This window comes from Triticum dicoccoides, chromosome 2B (assembly GCF_002162155.2).
Source record: "Triticum dicoccoides isolate Atlit2015 ecotype Zavitan chromosome 2B, WEW_v2.0, whole genome shotgun sequence".
Classification (NCBI taxonomy): Eukaryota; Viridiplantae; Streptophyta; class Magnoliopsida; order Poales; family Poaceae; genus Triticum; species Triticum dicoccoides.
This window is the reverse complement of record NC_041383.1, coordinates 775,118,470-775,138,840: the sequence shown is the minus strand read 5'-3', so window position 1 is coordinate 775,138,840 and position 20,371 is coordinate 775,118,470. Positions and strand designations below refer to the sequence as shown.

Sequence of the window (20,371 nt, the reverse complement as noted above, 5' to 3'; positions counted from 1 at the left end):
GCTTCAAAATTATGGAATATAATGAATTAAAATAATTAAATGAAAGAGCTCCTTGAGGAACTGTTGACCCGGTCAAAATTAGTGACTCAATTTTAAATCGAAGGCCTCAATTACTTATGAGGCATTACAAATTAGAAAGCAGAGTGTATAGTATATAAAACAACCAAATGAGATAGATTTGAGAAATTGTTAACACGGTCAAAATTAGATGACGGAATTTCAATTGTACATCCCAATTGGTTGTCAGCCTTTTAAAATTAAGAAGCTTACTGTTAGAGAGGATTGCTCCGGTTCAGCTTATTTTACCGTCCGACACGTATGGCCCACTTATTCCGCTTTGGTCAACACAGTTCTTAGCGGGCCGCCGCAATGGCAACGCCGCCGCCGCCGCCGCCAGCGTTCGTGTACCGGATCAGCACGGGGGATGAGTGGGCGGAGCTCCAGCGCACGGCGGCACCCTCGGCGGCGACCTCGACCGCTCCACCGGCTGCTTCCATCTCAGCGACCTTGCCCAGGTATCCCAACAATCTCTTCGATTCCTTCCGTCTTTTACCCCCCTCCTCTCCACTCCAGAAGTCCAGATCTCTCGGCTCTGCTTCAGATTCCAGTGTAGATATATTGCTCTGTCAGCAGATTCCCCCCTGTATTGCTCGATTTGGACTTGGGGATTGACCATGGACTCGTGAGTGTATATGCTGCTGGGATGTGCCATTTCCTATATGATTTGGTTGCTTTTGTTGATCTGGAATTGCGAACCCTTCTTCTCTTGTTGATTTCCTGGGTTGATTGCCTCGTCCAGATCTGGGGCTTATTCCTCTGGTTATGCCAAATACAGTAGTCCATACTGTAGTGGATGTCTTTTCTGACTAAATCTTTCAGTTTGTTTAGGTTGGTACACCAAGTAATTTGTAATGATCCGTAATACACTAGCAAGCAGTTGAAGGATGACTCATGGAACGAGATGTAGATCAATGCCGTTCAACAGAACATTAACAAGTATAGCATATCGTACCAAAATAACATAAAATTCGGCAAATTTCTTCTATCAAGAAATTAAATTGAAAACGATGTGTTTTTAGGCTTTTAAAAAAAGATCGGGGATAAGAAGGTAGGCCTCATTCTACCTTGTATATTCCAAACAGGCCGAAGTCTGGGGTTCAAAACAAGTTACAAAGCAACATAAATAAAGGGAGGGAACAGAAAGGGGAAAATGGTCATTTTAGGAACCCTACAAGTTAGAAGCAAACAATCTGCAGAAGAAACCAAGAAATCCTTCAGAGAATGGTTCTCAATTCTGTTGCTCCATAGCTTAGTCATGCTTGCAATCTGTTGCCGGGAGACAGCCTGAGGGATGAAGATATGATCAAAAATCTGTTTGTTGCGGACCTCCCAGAGTTGCACTGTGGGGGCTGCGAAGATTATGTGCCAGTGAGGGTCATCAGACCTGGCAGTCTGCATAAAAGAAAGAACGGTGACCAAGGATTCAGCCAGAGGTAGGAGACCCAAATCTGTGAAAAGATCATGCATCAGCTTTCATTACAGAATGATATGGTTAATTGGCTCAACAGTGGGACAACAGTCACAGAAACAGTTCTGAATATTCCTCCAACACTTGTCATATTTTCATGTGTATTCAATCTTGCTCTGAAAGCAAGCCAAAGAAACACACGGTATTTCTTTGCGATCACAGAGCACCAAATGTATTTAGCAGGAGACCACAAAAGACTTCACACATTGCGAGTAGCCTGTAGAAGAAAGAAGTACAGGGCGGTTTGCAATTTAACCATCCCAATCTCAGATCACTCTCGGAATTGCGGTCCACCACTTGAATGTCACAAATAATTTGGTGCAGGTTATCTAGTTCAGCAGCAGCAATTGTGGACAGGTCAAGGTGCCGCTTAATGTCCTGATCCCCACTAAATTGCGAGGCAACTGAACAAAGTGATTGATGGCAAAAGAAAAACGGGATGGAAACAAGAAAGCAAACCACCCAGCTACTTTCTTGAACTGTCACATGTTCTGGTGCTGTAATATCTGTTGAGCACTGACTTCTAATGTACCAGCTTCAGTCTAATCGGTGTTATGCCTGTTCCAAGAGACTATATCAAAAAAAAAAAACCATCCCTGTTATTTCAATGGGATGACTTGATCTGGAGTCTTTTTTTTTTCAGAAAATATGAATCATATGCATTCATCCCTCTGTTTTCGAGTCGTTCGACTAGTCGCGACTAGTTGATGAGTCGCTGCTCCAGGTTCTACTCAAACTCTCGACTCGACTCCTGGCATAAGTCGAGTGACTCGAGCGACTTAGTCTCGACTAGTCGCTCTTTCTGGGTCGAGCGACTCACTTAAATTGAGCCCAACTGTTATATGGGCTGGCCCATCTCCCCTGGAAACCTAGATCGATCATCCCCCATCCCCTCCCCCCGATCGAACCCTCTCCAGCCGCCACCCCGGGTTGCCCCTGCTGCTGTTCTGCTCCTCCCCTCCTCTGTTCTGCAACTCTCCTCCTATGGTGTGCTCCTCCCCTCCTCCCCTGCTACTGTGCTCCTCCCCTCCCCTGGTTGCTGTTCCTGCTGTGTTGTGCTCCTCCCCTCCTCCCCTGGTTGATGTGGCTGCTGGTGTGCCCCTCCCCTTGTTGCTGCTGCTGCTGTTGAGCACTTGTGCTCCTCCCCTGGCTGCTACTTAACTCACGTCGACTCGTCGCCATGTCGACTCATCGACCATGAGTCTAGACTAGTCTAGACTAGTCTAGAGTCGGCCCCCCTGAGCGACTCGTCGACTCATCGACTCGAAAACATTGATTCATCCTTTTTTGTGTGTGTGTGTGTGTGTGTGCGCGTGTGTTGGTCCTTTTCAAAAGCTAAGTTTATTTAATCCTTGACTTGGTGTAGGTGAAGGTGACCCTAAAGAATTATTTCCGTGGGCAAAATGATCTATACCTGCTACAAATTAACACTGCCAAGGTATTAATCTTTAAACATCCATTTTATTTCTTCTCGTATTAGTTTATTGTAGCTATTGAGGAAATTCCCAATTTTTTGTATCTCTAAATATATATTTACTACTTCCTCTGTCCGGAAATACTTGTCGCACAAATAGATAAAATTGGATGTATCTAGAACTAAAACACATCTAGATACATCCATTTCCATGACAAGTATTTCCGGACGGAGGGAGTATGATTTAATGTACTTATCTATACCGGTGTTGGGACAAATGCATAAATTGCCACCTATTGATGCAACGGCATTTACATGTACAGTTTATTATTCATGCGTATCTTAGATTGCAGATGGCTTAATTTATGAGGCAGCTGATGGCTGTAACTACTTCCCTCATTTGTATGGCCCTGATCGGAGCTTTGCACCCCTTCGCCTAAGTGCTGTTGTCAAGGCAGACAAAATAGAGCTGGCGAGCAATGATTTTACTTGCAGTCTTCTTGATGGAGCGGCCATCTAATTCTAATGTGTAACTGTAAGGTCTCACCTTTGGCCCTTGTTTCCATAATTTTCTTGTAAGTTCCCTGCCAAAGACAGGCTGTCCACATGCTTATGATAGTAATGGAAAGTACACAAATTTAATGTCAACCTTAGAGGGCCATGAAATGGTAGTTATGCAAGGAAACAGTGCGCATAGGCAGAGCAGAGGCCTAGATGCACGATCGAACAATGCAGAACACAGACCAAATAAGAAATTAAATGTCGAACCAATGTTTGTACTTTGTGTCTCCGTTGCCATCTTAATTATGTGTTCACTCTCTAGGCCACGTGTACACATGTCCTTTGCTACTCTAGGATTTGAAGCCAAAGCTGCTGCAAACACAAACCCCTCAACAAACTTCAAATTTAAGTTTTAGTTTGGAGAACCAGATACATGGATCTCTCTTAGATTAAGAAGGTTTGAGACCTTCTCCAGGACGTCACATCCAGCAATTTACAAGCATCTGAGAGATGAATGGGAGGTCCTTCAACATCTTCAAGCAGCCTGCTCCTCTTAAATGGAACGATTCCAAGCTGGTTGCCTCCTGTCCAAGCTGTCGTGGGAGAGCTCTTAGCTTGGGGCATCCTTTGAGTAATGGCAGCAATCTGGATCCTTGGGGTCAGGGCTTCCTCTTTCCCTTCCACAAAATGTTGTCGATGTTGCAGCATCTTCTTCAACAATGGGCCATTCCTCCCAGTTAGGCATATCATGTATGCCCAACATTTCGAGCTTGGGGAAAGCAAGAACTGCATCCTTGGACATGGGATTAGCACCTGCACCCCGCAGCCCACAAACTTGGTACCAGTCTTGGTAAGCCCTGTTACTCCATCGATTTCCAAATATCTCAAGTTGGGCAGCTGACCGATTGGTGGAAGATGCACACATGAACTGCAGTCTATGAGTTTCAAGTATACAACTGAAGACACGTGTGGGTGTTGCCAAGCCATGTAGAATATGTCTGGCCAAAGAATCCATTAATAACTACATATTCCAGGCTGTGTGGAGGGATTAACTACTGAAAGATCTTCTCAATATTGTCAGCATCTTCTGAGTGTGATTCATGTGAGATTATTTTTTGCCTGTTAACAATGAGTCTGTAGTACAAGGAGCTGCTCTTTCCAATTTGATAATCGCAAGCTGCCTTAGCTGTGAGAGACTGAGAGATCTTCCAACCCTTCCAATTTCCATCCGTCTTGTGTTTTTCAATTGTCACTTCCACCACTAATAGGAAATCCTTCTAATCCGTTGAGGAATTCTTATCTGCATATTCCTTTTGGAACCCGATTTATTGGTATATAGTCAGAAGGCGCCTTAAATTGCACAATTGAGTGATCGCCAAAGGAAGGCTGTTCAAAGCTTTGCACCTTTGCAGGTTTACTATCTAAAGATTTATGAGGGAACCGATGGACTCTAAAGGGTAAGGTATGTTTGCATCATTAAGATCAAGTAGTCATATAGGTGGATCAAACTTCTAATGCAATTTGGAATGCTTTGAATAGATGAATCAGTCAGATCTAAAACACGAATGCATGGAAGTCTCTTAAAAATTGTATTCTCAACACTTCATCCCTTATAGTAGGAATGTAATCATCTCTTTGTTCATATTGGGAGTGCTATATAATCCTTGTTAGTGACAACTGAAACAAATCTTAGTTTGTACAAAGTTTTATCCCCCGATGGTCTCCACATAAACTTTCTTCTCCAGATATATGTTGACCAAGCTAACATAAATGATCATGCATTTTGCACCAACTATGGTCAGCAAGTAAACGGTCTGGTTGTAGGAGATTCCTATACATGAACTCATAGTAATGTTCTTCAGTTGTATCTTCTTGAAGTTGTTCAGCATACTCCTCCACAAAAGCTTCAACAGCCCAAAGCCTGAAGTTGTTCAGCATACTCCTCTACATCATGACATATGCACCAATCTTCTGGATATAAGGCTAAATGCTTCAAATGTCGTGGCAGATCATCATAACTCGAATACAAATCACCTCTGAGCTCAGTTGGAAGATTACCCATAGACTAAGCACTTCTCTTTACAACCTTTCTCCATTCTTTCTCAGATTTCTATTTAGTTACAAGACACTATCAGCACACTTGATTGTGAGAGGTAGTCCACCACATCTATCTCTCGAAGGTTTTCAAATTTCTTTCCTTATCAATGTTCACACTATTCCAAAGCAGCTCCCACCATGTATTTGCTGGCATCTCGATTGCATCAGTGTTCAACTCGATGCACATCTTCCACCCCAATTGCATGCAAAACTGTATCATGGTGAGTGGTTACTAGAATTACTCCCATTGCAGCATCATGTAATGGAGTTCTCAGCAAATAGTCCACACCGCATTGCTCAAGAGAGAGATATCAGAGTACCCCTGAGAAACACAAACCCATGCTTGGTTGCTGAAGGCTCCTTTGACTTTTGGTCGTTATATATCGTGTCGCCTAACACGAATGTGGCAACAATATTTGTGTGAAGTGTGAATGGTGAAGTGCATTCTAAATGTTAGCGCATAGTACTTTTTGATGAATCGAAGGGTGTGATACATAGTCACAGGAATTGACGATGATTAAAATGTTTTGTAATATAACTTTTTTATATCAACAGAAACTATGTGGTTGGACATTGAGGACCATGATAGGAGGAGCTAGGCAAGCCACCTCCTTACCTGAGTGGTTACTCCACTGTGTTATTCACAACTCTTCTAGTACAAAAGACTCACACATATTGCAGCCACCTAAGCAACACTTCAGTTCGGAGAGAGTAAATCATAAAGCATACAACTATGTACACCAGGGGCCCAACCAAAGCAAATGCTTAATTGGCTCACCTCTGCCAAACCATTGGGTCAAATCAAATAAAGATAGTTCTTGATGTACACTAAAATTCATGCACATTAAGTTGTGCAAAAACTAACGGCCCTTGAGCATTGTCATACTCATTTCATTTGTGGAACTCATTCCCTCCCTGGCTTGTTCACCTTCATAATTACCTAGAGCAAAGTATACAGGATGCTTTGGAGGTGGAAGCATTGCACTTTCATTCTCTAACATAAACATAACCGAGGACATTAGTGGTCTATCATTTGGATTGTCTTGGACACACAAGAGTCCCACATGAATGCACCGTACAATTTCATGAAGTGAGCAGCTCGCAGCAATGAAGGAGTCCACCAGTTCGGTAGCTTTTCCATCTTCCCATAATCTCCAAGCCTGATCAATAGCATGAAGTCATAATCAAGTTGCTAAATATATTGTTTGGGTGAGAGATTAATAAGAAATTTCCCATATTCACTACCAACATTGAGGTGATTTCTGAGTGCATCATGTCATGTACTCAGGAAAGACCCTCCTAAACCGAGCGCGGCTGAAAAGCACTCGGCACAATATGGACACTCGGCAAAGACTTGCCTTTGCCGAGTGTCGGCTAGACAACGCTAGGCAAAGAGCCCAATGGTGAATACGCAATACTTACATAAGATATAAGGCTACAAAATTCCATGTTGAGCTGAGGTGAGCTAATCTTCATGCCACTAACAATCTCCAAGAGAAGAACCCCAAAGCTATAAGTGTCCGATTTCACAGAAAATGCACCTCCCATTGCATATTCAGGGGACATATAACCACTATTTAAAACATTCAACAAGTTAGCAAGGAATGTACAAAACAAACTATACTAAACCATATAAACTAGAGCGCTAAGATTTTATTAGTAAACCAGTTACTTACTATGTTCCGACGACCCGGGTTGTGTTAGCATGATTCTGGTTTGCACCAAAGATTCTTGCCATACCAAAATCTGAAATTTTAGGAGTCATTTCAATATCCAACAAAATGTTGCTTGCTTTGAGATCTCTGTGAATTACTGTTAATCTTGAATCTTGATGGAGATAAAGAAGGCCTCTTGCTACTCCTTTAATTATTTTGAACCGTGTCAACCAATCGAGCACATGTTTTCGTGCATGATCTTTCATGATCAATATGGAAGGAAACAGATCATCATGAATATCATTTTGGTTAATGTAAAAAAAAAAGAATGTAATCAACAAACTAGCACATACCAAAAAGAAAGGCATCCAAACTTTTATTAGCTAAGTACTCGTAGATCAATAACTTCTCATCTTCATGGATGCAACAGCCGAGAAGTCTGACTAGGTTCTTGTGCTGCAGTTTTGCAATGAGAACTATTTCATTTTTGAACTCCACTATACCTTGTCCAGAGCTCTTACTAAGCCTTTTGACAGCAACTTCATTTCCACCTTCCAATGTGCCCTACATGAGCAAACTTTTTCAATCAAGCAAAAAATTGAAACAAACTTTTTCAAACCCTATGTGTAATATTTTAACATGAAGAAATGTGTTTTTCAACTGAGCCCTAGATACTATTCAACTCTAAAATTATTTCCTTTGTACCTCGAATGACAAGGCTAGTACATCATGTTACCTTGTAAACTTTGCCAAAACCTCCACGTCCAAGCAAGCTGGAATCCGCGAAAAAATTTGTTGCTGAAAGTATGTCTTCATAGCTAAAACATGGAAATTCCGTATTATTGCCTTCTAGTGAGTTGGATGTGCTAATGTATCCTAGCATCAGTTTCTTCTGGTTTTTCTTCTTTGCCCATTTGCCTGTTGATTAGGACATCCACCCTTTTGATTAACCCTTGTACTACTAATATAATATGTCGAAAACAAGAGGATATTTGTTACTCTACCTCTATATTTGTACATCCAGACGAAGACTGTGCATGCCAGTAGTAGCAGGCATGATATAATGGGGAGTACAATCTTTACTGGACTGGTTTTCTTGTGAACTGCAGAAATGCGAAGAATCATGACGGATTAGTGAAGCTAATTAGGCGCCTAGACTATCGTTATTTCTTAACCTGAACTACCAGGGCAGGTGGTAAATCAAAGATTTGGCCATCTTAAAAAAAGGTAGTTGATCTTGCAAATATGCATTAGCCATTATTGTCAATTCAAGAGAAAAAATACTCCGGTAACTAGCTATGGCCTTCTGGGAAAGTTAAGACAAGGAATCTGGAAAGAATTGTAACTGAATTTGAAAGTGAAGGCCAGAAGTAATTGAACAACCTAGCAATTGTAAAATGATGCTAAAAGGAATGCCGTGTATATTTAAACAAGAGGACCTTCCTTTTATGTACTCCTTCCAGTTCTAAACAACGTGATGTTTTGGATATGGAACTTCTAAAACTTTAACTACTGGTACTACTTGATATATTTAGATTGGATATCTTGAAAATGGTATGCTTAGATTTCTTTGGAAATAATTTTATAGTACTACAATTTTTTTGGGTCAAATATGTATTGATATATATACTAGCAATAGAGTATTAAAAACACTACTGACTAGGTAAAAAAAGAGAGGGCATGGAATACCGAATACCAGGAGAATCGGCAAGTCGGAGGTATAGGTTCTCGCCACCGCCGGTTGCCTTCTGAGCATCAATAAGCTCCCCTAACCAAACTAAGCACCTTGACGGATCCGCCATAGCACCTCCGCTACTCAAGTCGGCATAAGCATACGCTGTACACGAGCAATTGTTGATGCACTCAGCTGCACAGTCATCCAAGTTTCTGTTGCGTATATGCAAGAACATGTCAGGAACCTTCATTCCAGGAAAAGACGTGAAATGGCTTTGCTTGCGGCATTTAAGCGCCTGTGTTCTCTGACATCCTTTAAAAGAGTTACTACTGTCTACAGGCTCAAACCCATCAAAGCACTGACATGTTGGAATGGCCTCGGTGAAGTCACAATAGCCAAACGGGCCACATGAGCCATACAGATCACAAGCATTATTGGGGAGCTCATTGATGACTGTCCATGACATGGAGTGGTTGTCCCAGGCTAGAGCCTTCAACTTGCCAGTGTAGTCAAGCATGAGGCGCACGAATGGTGAGTTGTTGGAGAGGGTGAACATGAAACTGAACTCGTCTCCAGAGTTGACAACTGTTTGGTACAAGATGGAGCTAGTGATGGTTAGAAATGTGCGGCCGGACACCGACACACCGTCCCACACAATGATACGGCAATATACCCTAGCCTTGTTCAATGTTACCAACTGAAGGTCTGGGGATCTTGGGTCGCCGCTGCATGAGAAGTCCCCAGAAGATGGGTCATCTGGGCCCTTCCAAGCAACAAGCCGTGCGATGACTTGTGCCTTGTAGCTCACCACAAATCTCATACTTGGAAGGACGGTATCGGTCGGATTATCGAAGCTCAACCATATGTCCTGGTCGTCCGAAGACCGGAGGATAAAGTTCCCTGAGTTGAGTAATACTGCATAAGCTCCTACCGCCTCAGTAGTGATGTTGTTTGCTGCCATCCAAATATCACGGCCTTCGGAGTTGGATAATACCATGCGAGAATTGTTAGTTACCTTGAGCATCATGGACGAAGGGTTGATGATTGGGTCGTCTCGGTTGGCGATCCACACGACAGTCTGTGGCCCGGGGAGGCTGTGGTACCATATGCCAAGGTAAAAACTCTTGTTGGAGCTTGTCGGGGAGAAGAATCCCAGAGCAAAGACCCTGTTCTCGGAGATGAGAATGTCGCGGTCAGTGAGTGGCTTTGCTTGTGTGAGCTGGTCATCGGGTTTGCAGAATGAACTCAAGAATAGTAGGAAGAAGATGGGAATGTAGAGCATAGCCATTAGGCCACCTCCTTCATCTGTTTGTGCCAAGAGACGGAAGTGTCACACAGATATAGATGAAAGATGGCAAAATCTGGAATTAGTGGGACTAGTGATATGGATAAAGACATCAGAGTCGACATAGATCATAGTACAGATGGTTGGCCAGCAGGAGAGCAAAGCAGATGAAAAGTCTTCGACAACGGTGCTGTACGCGCAAAGAAAATTCGTCGCTACAAGTCCAGATTGGAGTCTAGAGTAAGAGGGCGACAGGGAAACCTCATCACAGCTTTGGCCACAAAAGAGCCGGCTGATTAGTCGTGAGCTTGACCCACACTGGAACAGCGAACATGTGTGGTAGTGTGGTATGCGGTATGCCTGTGTTGTTTCTGTGCTTGTATATGGAGTTATGAGAAGGCATCTCAGCACGGAGGAGTATGGGCCCAAGGACAAACCGAATGATCTGAATATATCAAAGAGTCAAAGAAATTGAAGATATCAAAGTGGCAAAGTCTGGATTTGAGACTAGTTGATGGAGACAGCGATGATAATGGCTCCTTTTGTGGGACCTAGATTAGCAATGGAGGATGGACGAGAGAAGGCAAATAAGTCTCAAAGACTTGAACAAAGAAAAATCGTTATTACCAATAGTTCAAACTGTAGTGGTGACAGCTTCAGAGGGCGACCCGGAAAACCTCCTGACCATGCCCTCGTTGGAACAGGGGATAATTCATTGCTTTGATGTTACCAGAGCCTGTGAAAGGGGGTCGCCTACAGCCTGTGAATTATTATTTTTAGCAACTAGCAGGAGCGCTCTCTATACGTGAAGAAGTGGAAATGACCTGTTAATAAAGTAAGTCGGTGAAAAGTGATATAGGTTTGGTTGATTACAGTTTCAAAAAAAAAGTTTGGTTAAGAGAAAACCGAGCAAAAAACCGTACAACATCCCATGCCAGCAAGCCATGCAAGTTTGGTTGATTACGCTCAATGACACAAGCATGCCAGCAAGCCATCAAATCCACGCCACTGAAGAGAGACCCAGATTCGCAGGGAGGCAGGTCTAGCCTTTCGAGCTCCATAGAAGATGACAGGCCACAACATCCCATCCAGTGGAACACGCACGCCGACTGCATCCAGAAATGTCGACCCAAGCTGCAGCGGCAGTGCGGCCTCGTGCGCTACCCATGGAGTCATTCTACCATGTATGGTTTCTGATAATAATAGCCGGATAAAAAACTATTTTACCAAGAGGATAATAATTATTCAGTAAGACATACATCATGGACTAAGATGGATCAGCATCTGTGTAATTCACAGCTTCTCTCGTACAATAAATGAACGTATATGACAACCCACATATGAAATGTACAGTTCAGATAGAGTAAATCATAAACTATATGATTAGCTATGCTTTTAAAAAATAAAAATTTAACGACCCTCGAGTATTGTTATACTTGATGCATCTACAGAATTCTCTATGCTCTCCGCTCGCCCATCTCCATAATTACTCATACCAAAACATACAGGTTGCTTTGGCTTCGGAAGGACTGCGATTTCATTCTCTAACATAAACATAACTGATGACATCGGGGGCCTATCATTGGCATTGTCCTGAACACACAAGAGTCCCACATGGATACACCGTAGAACTTCATTAAATGGGCAACTTGCCACTATCGAAGAGTCCACCAGTTCAGTTGCTTTTCCATCTTCCCATAATCTCCATGCCTGACCAATAGAATGAATTCAAGATAAAAGTTACTAATATTTGCAAGGGGGGAAAGTGTTAACTGGAAATATATTCCACAACACTTACATAAGAGACAAGGCTAGAGAAGTTCTTTATGGGCTGAGGTGAGCTGATCTTCAAGCCACTAATAATCTCCAAGAGAAGAACACCGAAGCTATAAGTGTCAACGTTCACAAAGAAGGCACCTCTCATCGCATATTCAGGCGACATGTAACCACTGTTCAAAACATTCAACGATTCAGCAAAGAATGTACAAATCGGGCTATACTAGACCATAAAGACAGCTCTGTTAAGCGTTTGTTAGTACACCAGTTACTTACTATGTCCCAACAACTTGGGTAGTATTTGCTTGATTCTGGTTTGCACCAAAGATTCTTGCCGTACCAAAGTCTGAAATTTCGGGAGTCATTTCTGTGTCCAACAGGATGTTGCTTGCTTTAAGATCTCTGTGAATTATTGTTAACCTTGAATCTTGATGAAGATAAAGAAGGCCTCTTGATATTCCTTTAATTATTTTGAACCGTGTTAACCAATCGAGCACATGTTTTCGTGAAGCATCTATCATGATCAACAAGAAACACAGTGGGTCATCATGATTATCATTTTGGTTAATGTAAGTATTTTGTGATATATTTTTTCAAAAAATAGCACATACCAAATAGGAAGGCATCCAGACTTTTGTTAGGCAAGTATTCATAGAACAGTAACTTCTCATCTTCATGAATGCATCATCCAAGAAGTCTGACTAGGTTCTTATGCTGCAGTTTGGCAATTAGAACTACTTCATTTTTGAATTCCACTATACCTTGTCTAGAACCCTCACTAAGCCTTTTGACAGCAACCACATTTCCTCCTACCAATGTCCCCTACATGAGGCACATTTTTTCAATTAAGAAAGAACTGGAAACCAACTTTTTCAGTCCTATTGTTACCCTTCCACATGAAGAAGTGCATTGTTTCTGATGCAACCTCAGATATAAACAAAAATCTAGTTCTAATCTGATAGCTTAATCCAAACAAGTTTAAAGCTTAGACTGCAAGGTGGTCTAGTCATATCTTTGCATGTGGTGATGTTAAGCAAATAGTCCGGCTAGGAGTATAGTAAATAGCCGTGTATCCAAGTAGTAGTACCGAGTCATGTTAGGCTTGTGATCAAGCTTGCCGGTGATTAGATTAGGAGAGTCCGGTTAGGACTTGAGTCAATGTCCGTGTTGGGTTAGCAGTTAGGCTCAGGTCGGTTTGCTATACGTGCTATGAGTAGGGTAGCTCCTACATATATATGCACGTATACGTAGCTTTGTAATACCACGGAGAAAATCAGAAAATAGAAATAAATAGGAAAACAAAGGGCACGATACGGGCCCTTGGCTATCAATTTTATGTGCACGTGTGTTCGTGTTATTCTGATGTCGATCCTGAGGGAAAATTTCCAACATAATCACCAATTCAATCTAAAACACTTTGCATAATTTGGCATAAAAAAGGTCATGTTTCACTAATTTGGAATCCACTCAACATGTGTTAACTCTTGTGTCAGCAAAGCTTTATGTTAGAAATAACATTAATAATAATTAGTTGTTAGACACCTAAGTCATCCACATATATGCTACATCATCCAAATCTGAGTAGCTTCTTGGTCAGCGAGTACATGGGGTGGGAGAATATTTTTGGTACTCTGATGGTCTGAGAAACCAAACGATTGAGAGTCAAGGGTGGTTTTTGAAGTCAAACAATAATTGAAAGGTAAATTAGGTTTGTTGTTTTTCTATCAAAAAGTTGTTCTACTGTAAGTACAACTTTCTATTACCTTGTAAACATTGCCAAAACCTCCCTGTCCAAGCAAGTTGGAATTGGCGAACAATTTCTTGCTGAAAAGATGTCTTCAAAGCTAACGAAAGGAAATCCAGTATTTTCGCCTTGAAGTTCATTGGATGTGTTAAAGTATCCTAGCACCAATTTCTTCTGGTTTTCCTTCTTTCGCCATTTCCCTGCTGGTTCGGGGATCCATAGTTTTCTTAACTTTTCACTAATTTAGCATTCTAAAAATAAGAGGATATTTGTAACTTTACCTCTGTATTTGTACATCCAGATGAGTGATATGCATGCCAGTAGAAACATGAATGATATGATTGGGAGTACAATATTTACGGAACTCCTCTTCTTTTCAACTGCAGAAATACAACCAATCAGAGATTCAAAAATCACTTGCATACCTACAATGATGGAAAATTAAAGCTATGCCATCCCTACGTATGCGATGAGTGTTTTCAAATTCTCGAAAAAAATTTGCAAGGGGATCACTGATGCTATTTCACATTACTGGTGGGGTGACGGGGAAAACCAACGTAAGATGCATTGGTTCGCTTGGTGGAAGATGTGCATTCCTAAGGATAGAGGGGGCATGGGCTTTCGTGACGTCCATAGCTTTAATTTGGCACTCCTAGCTAAACAGGTTTGGAGGCTTATTGAGCATCATGATTGTGTGCAAGGGTACTCCGTTCAAAATACTACCCAACGGGAGAATTGCTAAATTGTGAACTCAAGAAGGGGGGCCTCTTTTGTTTGGCAAAGCATATGGGCAGGAGCCCAAACTTTCAAGAAAGGGTGTATATGGAGGGTTGGTAACGGTTTGAAGTTGAACATTTGGGAAGATTGCTGGATTCCCAACAGTTCCTCAAGGAAAATTGTGATGCCCCGAGGAAACAGAGTTCTAACTCGAGTTAATGAACTTATCGACCCAGCCTCTGGGGAGTGGGATGAACAGCTTATCAAAGATAATTTTTGGCCCATGGACGTTGATCGGATCTTACAAATCCCTTTGCACCAGGGAGATATGGAGGACTATGTAGCATGGCATTTGACAAGGTCGGGCATTTTTAGTGTATGCTCGGCATACTACAAGCAGTGGGAGGACTCGTATGTCAGCAGCAATCCTAGCTCTATCACAAGTGCTTCAGGTTACCATCCTGTTTGGAGGAAACTATGGAACTTAAAAGTGCCAAGTAAAGTGAAAATCTTCTTATGGCGGGCACTACACAAGGATGTGGCACATGCCCGGTCTGTACATCTGCTCAATGCCCGGTCTGTACGACTCATGCGGAGGATGTGGCACATGCGATCTTTGGTTGCTCCAGAGCCCGGACGATTTGGCCACGGCTTCACCTACATGAAATAATACGGACAACTACCGTGCCGGGCAGATCGGGAGCGGAGATACTGGAATTTCTTTCGTGTGAGCCAACAAACCAACGGAGTTATTATGATGTTATTGAATTACTAGAGATGATTGCTGTGACCGCTTGGTATATTTGGTGGCAGAGGAGACAAGTGGAGAAGGGAGAGGAGGTGCAGAAGCCAGAACGATCGGCACAAGCGATACGAGCTGTTGCTCTAAATGTTGTTCGAGCAGCAACGCAAAAGGTAGTCTTTCCAAGGACGAATATCTGGAAGCGACCTTCATCTGGCCAACTAGTTCTGAACACAGATGCGTCCTTCATAGAAGACAATTATTCTAGATCTTGTGGTGCAGTTATCCGGGACGGAGCCGGTTTCTTTATTGCGGCCTCCACGGCGAAGCTGGAGCATGTAGGTGACGTTGAATCAGCGGAGGCGGCAGCTCTTCTTGAGGGCTTGAAGCTTGCTCGGTCAGTGGGAGGAAATTCCATCGTCGCCCGGGCGGATAACATCACAATTGTGGATGCAATGACAAACAATAATGGACATTCTATGGTGGCTGGCCCCATACTAGACGACTGTCGGCAAATTTGCGCAGATTTCGGGAAGGTTCTTTTTAAATTTTGTAGCAAAGAATCAAACATGGTAGCTCATAGGCTAGCTCAGCATGGTCGGGATGATCCACCGTCTTTGTGATTGGACGTCCCACCTGATTTTATTTTGAATTTACTTGCGGATGATGTAAGCATTATTTGAGAGTTAATAAAGCACCATGAAGCTAATGAGGTGCCAATACTAATATGGTCGTATATAAACTATCAATCCAGATTAAATCATTAATTGGGTGTTGTCAGCGCAAGAAAAGACAGTAATTGGATAGTGCCTCATCTAAAAAGTTCAAAAAAAGAGTGTCATGTTTATTTAAACAAAAGGAGCTTCCATGTTCCATGCTTTATATTGGAATATTGCATACTTGAAAATGATATGTCTAGACTTTGTCAAAAGTACATTTATATTATTAAGGTTATGCTTGTTTTAATACATATAGTACAATACACAATAATGGTCGAACTTATCGTGATGAAAACTGTGTCAATATTCAACACATCATGTCAAAGTGGCGTGTAAATTAATCAGATACACCAGCACAAAGCTGTACCGCTATAAAACTAATGCGAATTTATTTTCTAATATCTAAAAAGAAAGCATATTTTTTCGGTTTCGAGAGGCAAGACAAAAAAGAAGACGCGCTTTTTCTGTTTCCAAGAGGCATGACTGTGCCACTAGCGGAAGGGGAAAAACGAAAACTCATTTTCCCCGAGAGGCACGGCTCGCAGAAGCAAATCTGTGCCGCTCGTGGAAAAAAATCCGTATTTTTTCGTTTCCAAGAGACACGAATGTGCCTCTCATGGAAGCAAATCTGTATCTCTCATCCAAAAATAATCATTTTTTTGTTCCAAAATCTAAGATAGACCAGGGGAAAACCGAAAAGTAAAAAAAATAAGAAAAACTATTTAAAAAGCTGAAAACGTGTGCAGAAAAATAAAAAAGATAAAAATCAGAGGAAGCGCCAAGAGTGTGACATGTGGTGGAGGCTTCACCCCAGGTGACCCTTGTAGGGGGCTTTCGCAGGACTACTCCTTCGTTAAAGTTGGTCCCACCTTGAACTAGCCTGGACCGAGGTATAAACGGGCCGCGCCTATAGCCTCTCTGTGGAAACGCTATCCTGGGCCTGCCCTGATCGCGTGAGGCCGAAACCTTGTTTTTCCTTTCGTTCTTTTTTTTTGCGATTTTTGTTTTCATTTTTCTATTTTTTATGCACATCCTAATATACTAAATATACATATATTAAAAATATCTACATAAAATAATTGCAAAATATTAACCCAAAAATTAGAAAATATTAAATGTGTATTTAAAAAATGTTTCCATGTATACAAAAATTATACAATGTGTTGTGAAAAAAGTTGATCATGTATTTCAAAAATGCTAATCGAGCATTAGAAAAAAAATGTTCATCAAGTATTCGAAAAATATCAAATGTGTATATAAAATGATGACCATGTATTAAAAGAGTATTATCAAGTATTTGAACTTTTTTCATCAAGAATTCGAAAAATGCTTCCCATGTGTTCAAAAAATATAAAATGTACATGAAAAGAATGTTGATCGTGTATTTAAAAAAAATCTTAAACGTGTATTAAAAATGTTGCCCACTGATTTAAAAAATGCTGAACATGTACATTTTTTTTTGATAATGCATTGAACATTTTCCTAATGGAAATTAACATTTGTTAAACACACGATGTAAATTTTGTATATACCAGAAACAATTTCATATACACATTTAATATTTTATAGATACAAAACTAACTTTAAAAAAAATGAGTTTTATGGTGTGTACTTTTATTTAATGTATGTCTTACTTTATTTCATTACATGGTGAACATGTTTATATGCATGCTTAACATGATAAGAGTACATGATCAACATATTTTTATAAGAACAAAAGAAAGACAAATAAAACAAAAAGACCAACAAATAAAACAAAAAAATCCAAGAAAAAATGGAAAGCCAACGCAAAAATAATGGTGAAATAGTGAAAACCTAGAAAGAAAACAAAAACAAATGATGTAAAAAAAGATACAGAAATAAGACCTAAAAAAGAAGGAAAAACTGTGAAAACCAAGAAAAATATGTCAAAGAAAACAAACAAAAAAACCTTGACGAAAATATATAAAGAAATGAAGAAAACCGTTGAAAGAAAGAAAACAAAAACATAGAAAACTGACGAAAAAGCGAAGAAACAGAAAATTGAGAAAAAAACAATAAAAAATGGAAACGATCGCGAGTGAAATGTTCGAACCAGCGGAAGTTATCGCACGTTGCGGGCCAATGATCGGAAAAAAAATAGGTCGACCCAGTTGCTACGTGTGGGGAGGTAAGCCATCAGGCGAGAGCTGTTTCCATCTGGCAAACCCTATGGGACCCCCTATCTGCCGCATTTTGCGGCAGACTGGAGGGGCTTCGCACAGGGGTGACTCGTTTGGGCCGGCCCACGAAGGAGCAGCTACTGACGTAAAATGTACAACGCAAAAAACAGAAGAAGATTGGAGATTCGAACTCGAGACCTTCCTATTAGCACCCGCGTCCACTAGCCATTGCACCACTACACGTTCCTATGGCAATATTAAGCAGCAAACGCTATAAGAACATAATCCACGACAAATCTAAACTTTTTTAGAAGTTCGAACGCAGTTCATTCTTTTTTTTGCAGGAAACACGCAGTTCGTTTTCAAAACCTGCATCTTTTTTTGAACGCGGACAATTCCAAAAATAGAGAATAATTATTTTAAAATGTTGAACATTTTTTGACCTGTGAACAATTTTTTGAAAAACAGCAAAGTTTTTTTTGTAATGTTGAACAAATTTTCAAAAACAAGAACACTTCATAAAATTTTAAACGAAAAATAGAAAAAGCGAACATTTTTGAAACTTGGAACAAAATTTGAAGAAAGCGAACATATTTTTGGATTTGTGAACAATGTTTCAGTGAGGTAACATTTTTTGTAACTCTGAACAAAATTTGGCAATGCGAACATTATTTTGAATTGTGAACATTTTTTGAAAATGCGAATGAGATTAGAAATTCGAACTTTTTTTAAACCTGGAACAAAATTTGAAGAAGGCGAGCATATTTTTGGATCTGTGAACAATTTGTGAGAAAGGGAACATTCTTTGTAACTCTGAACAAAATTTGGCAATGCGAACTTTATTTCGAATTGTGAACATTTTTTGAAAATGCGAACGAGATTGGAAACTCGAACATTTTTTTAAACTTGGAACAACATTTGAAGAAAGCGAACATATTTTTGGATCTGTGAACAATTTGTGAGAAAGGGAACATTTTTTGTAACTCTGAACAAAATTTGGCAATGCGAACATTATTTTGAATTGTGAACATTTTTAAAAAATGCGAACAAGATTTGAAACTCGAACATTTTTTTAGTTAATTTAAAAGATTTCAAATGTGAACAAAAATTTTAAAATCTGAAAAACAAATAAAAAATCATGAACATTTTTCGAAATTGTGAACAAAATTTTGTAAATGTGAAAACTATTTCAGAAATATGAACAATATTTGGCAAAAAGGACAACTTTGAAAATTCTGAACCATATTTGAACTTTTCTAAAACCTTACAAAGAAAAAGTAAAAAAAACATTAAAAAGAAAAAAACAAAGAAAACGAGAAAAAAGAAAGAAGAGAATAAGACTGAAGAAAAAACAGTAAAAGGAACAAATGGTTTTTTCGTTGCAGATTTTACAGATCCACGAGCCAGTCGTGGTGGCTAGCGCGGTTTGTACCCTACAGGAGGCCGTAGATTCGATCCCTAGCGCGATTCTTTTTTGCGGTTCATCTCGCGAGGCGAAAACCACTCAAATGGTCCGGCCCAGGCTGAGCTGCGCCCTATGCGAAGCGGCGACTACTTGCCGCAATAAGCGGCAAATAGGGAATTCCAAACCCTATTCGGCGCTGCAGGCGCCGGCTAAAGGGCAATTTTACTAACCGGCGCCTGCAGCGCACCGAGCTGGGCCGGCCCGTTACTGTATATGTTCCATATGCAAAAAAGAAAAAGAAAAGCGCTGGCTGCGAATCGAACAAGCTACCTCACTCATAGAGGATCGTTCGCGCAACCACCAAGCCAAGAAAGATGATCTGCTAATCTTACCTCTTGGTTTCTTTTATTCCTTATTTTTTCTTCTTCTTTTTCTTCATTTTCCCTTTTCCATTTTTCCATTTTCGTTTTCAGTTTTTTTTCTTCTCCCGGATTTTCTCCCTCATCGATTTTCATTTTTTTATTTTCTTAAATGCATGAACTCTTTCCACATTGATGATGTTGTTTTTCAAATTTCATGAAATTTTGTTTTCAAAATCAATGAACCATTTTTAGTGATCTATTTTTAACAATTGATGATTTGTTTCAAACTTGATGCACTTTCTCCAATTCGACGAACTTTTTTGAAATTCGATGAATTTTCTTCAAATTTGATTAACTTTTTTTAAAATTGATGAACTTTTTTCAAAATTCCACAAACTTTTTTTCAAATTCAATGAACTTTTTCTAAAAAATGATGAACTTTTTTCGAACTCAATGAACTTTTTTTCAAATTAGATGAACTTATTTTAAAATTGGATGAACTTTTTCAGTTTTGTGAACTGTATTAAAAATGGTGAGTTTCTTTTAAAAATAATTGATGAACTTTTTTCAGTTTTTGGTGAACTTTGTTTTACATTGATGGACTTATTTC

General features: G+C 40.3%; 1 protein-coding gene and 1 pseudogene across 1 annotated transcript; one reads left to right on the top strand and one right to left on the bottom strand.

The window, feature by feature from the left end:
- The first annotated feature begins 315 nt into the window (after positions 1-315).
- On the top strand, positions 316-3,691 carry LOC119366219 (annotated as a pseudogene).
- A 2,479-nt stretch (positions 3,692-6,170) lies between these two features.
- Positions 6,171-10,732, bottom strand: LOC119366215 (G-type lectin S-receptor-like serine/threonine-protein kinase B120). The gene is made up of 7 exons (XM_037631905.1): positions 8,892-10,732; positions 8,200-8,298; positions 7,932-8,113; positions 7,549-7,759; positions 7,217-7,454; positions 6,963-7,113; positions 6,171-6,700 (listed from the first exon to the last, which is right to left on the bottom strand). Exons 1-7 carry the CDS (start codon positions 10,156-10,158, stop codon positions 6,401-6,403), a joined length of 2,448 nt encoding a protein of 815 aa, XP_037487802.1. The 5' UTR covers positions 10,159-10,732; the 3' UTR covers positions 6,171-6,400.
- Between the last annotated feature and the right edge of the window lie 9,639 nt (positions 10,733-20,371).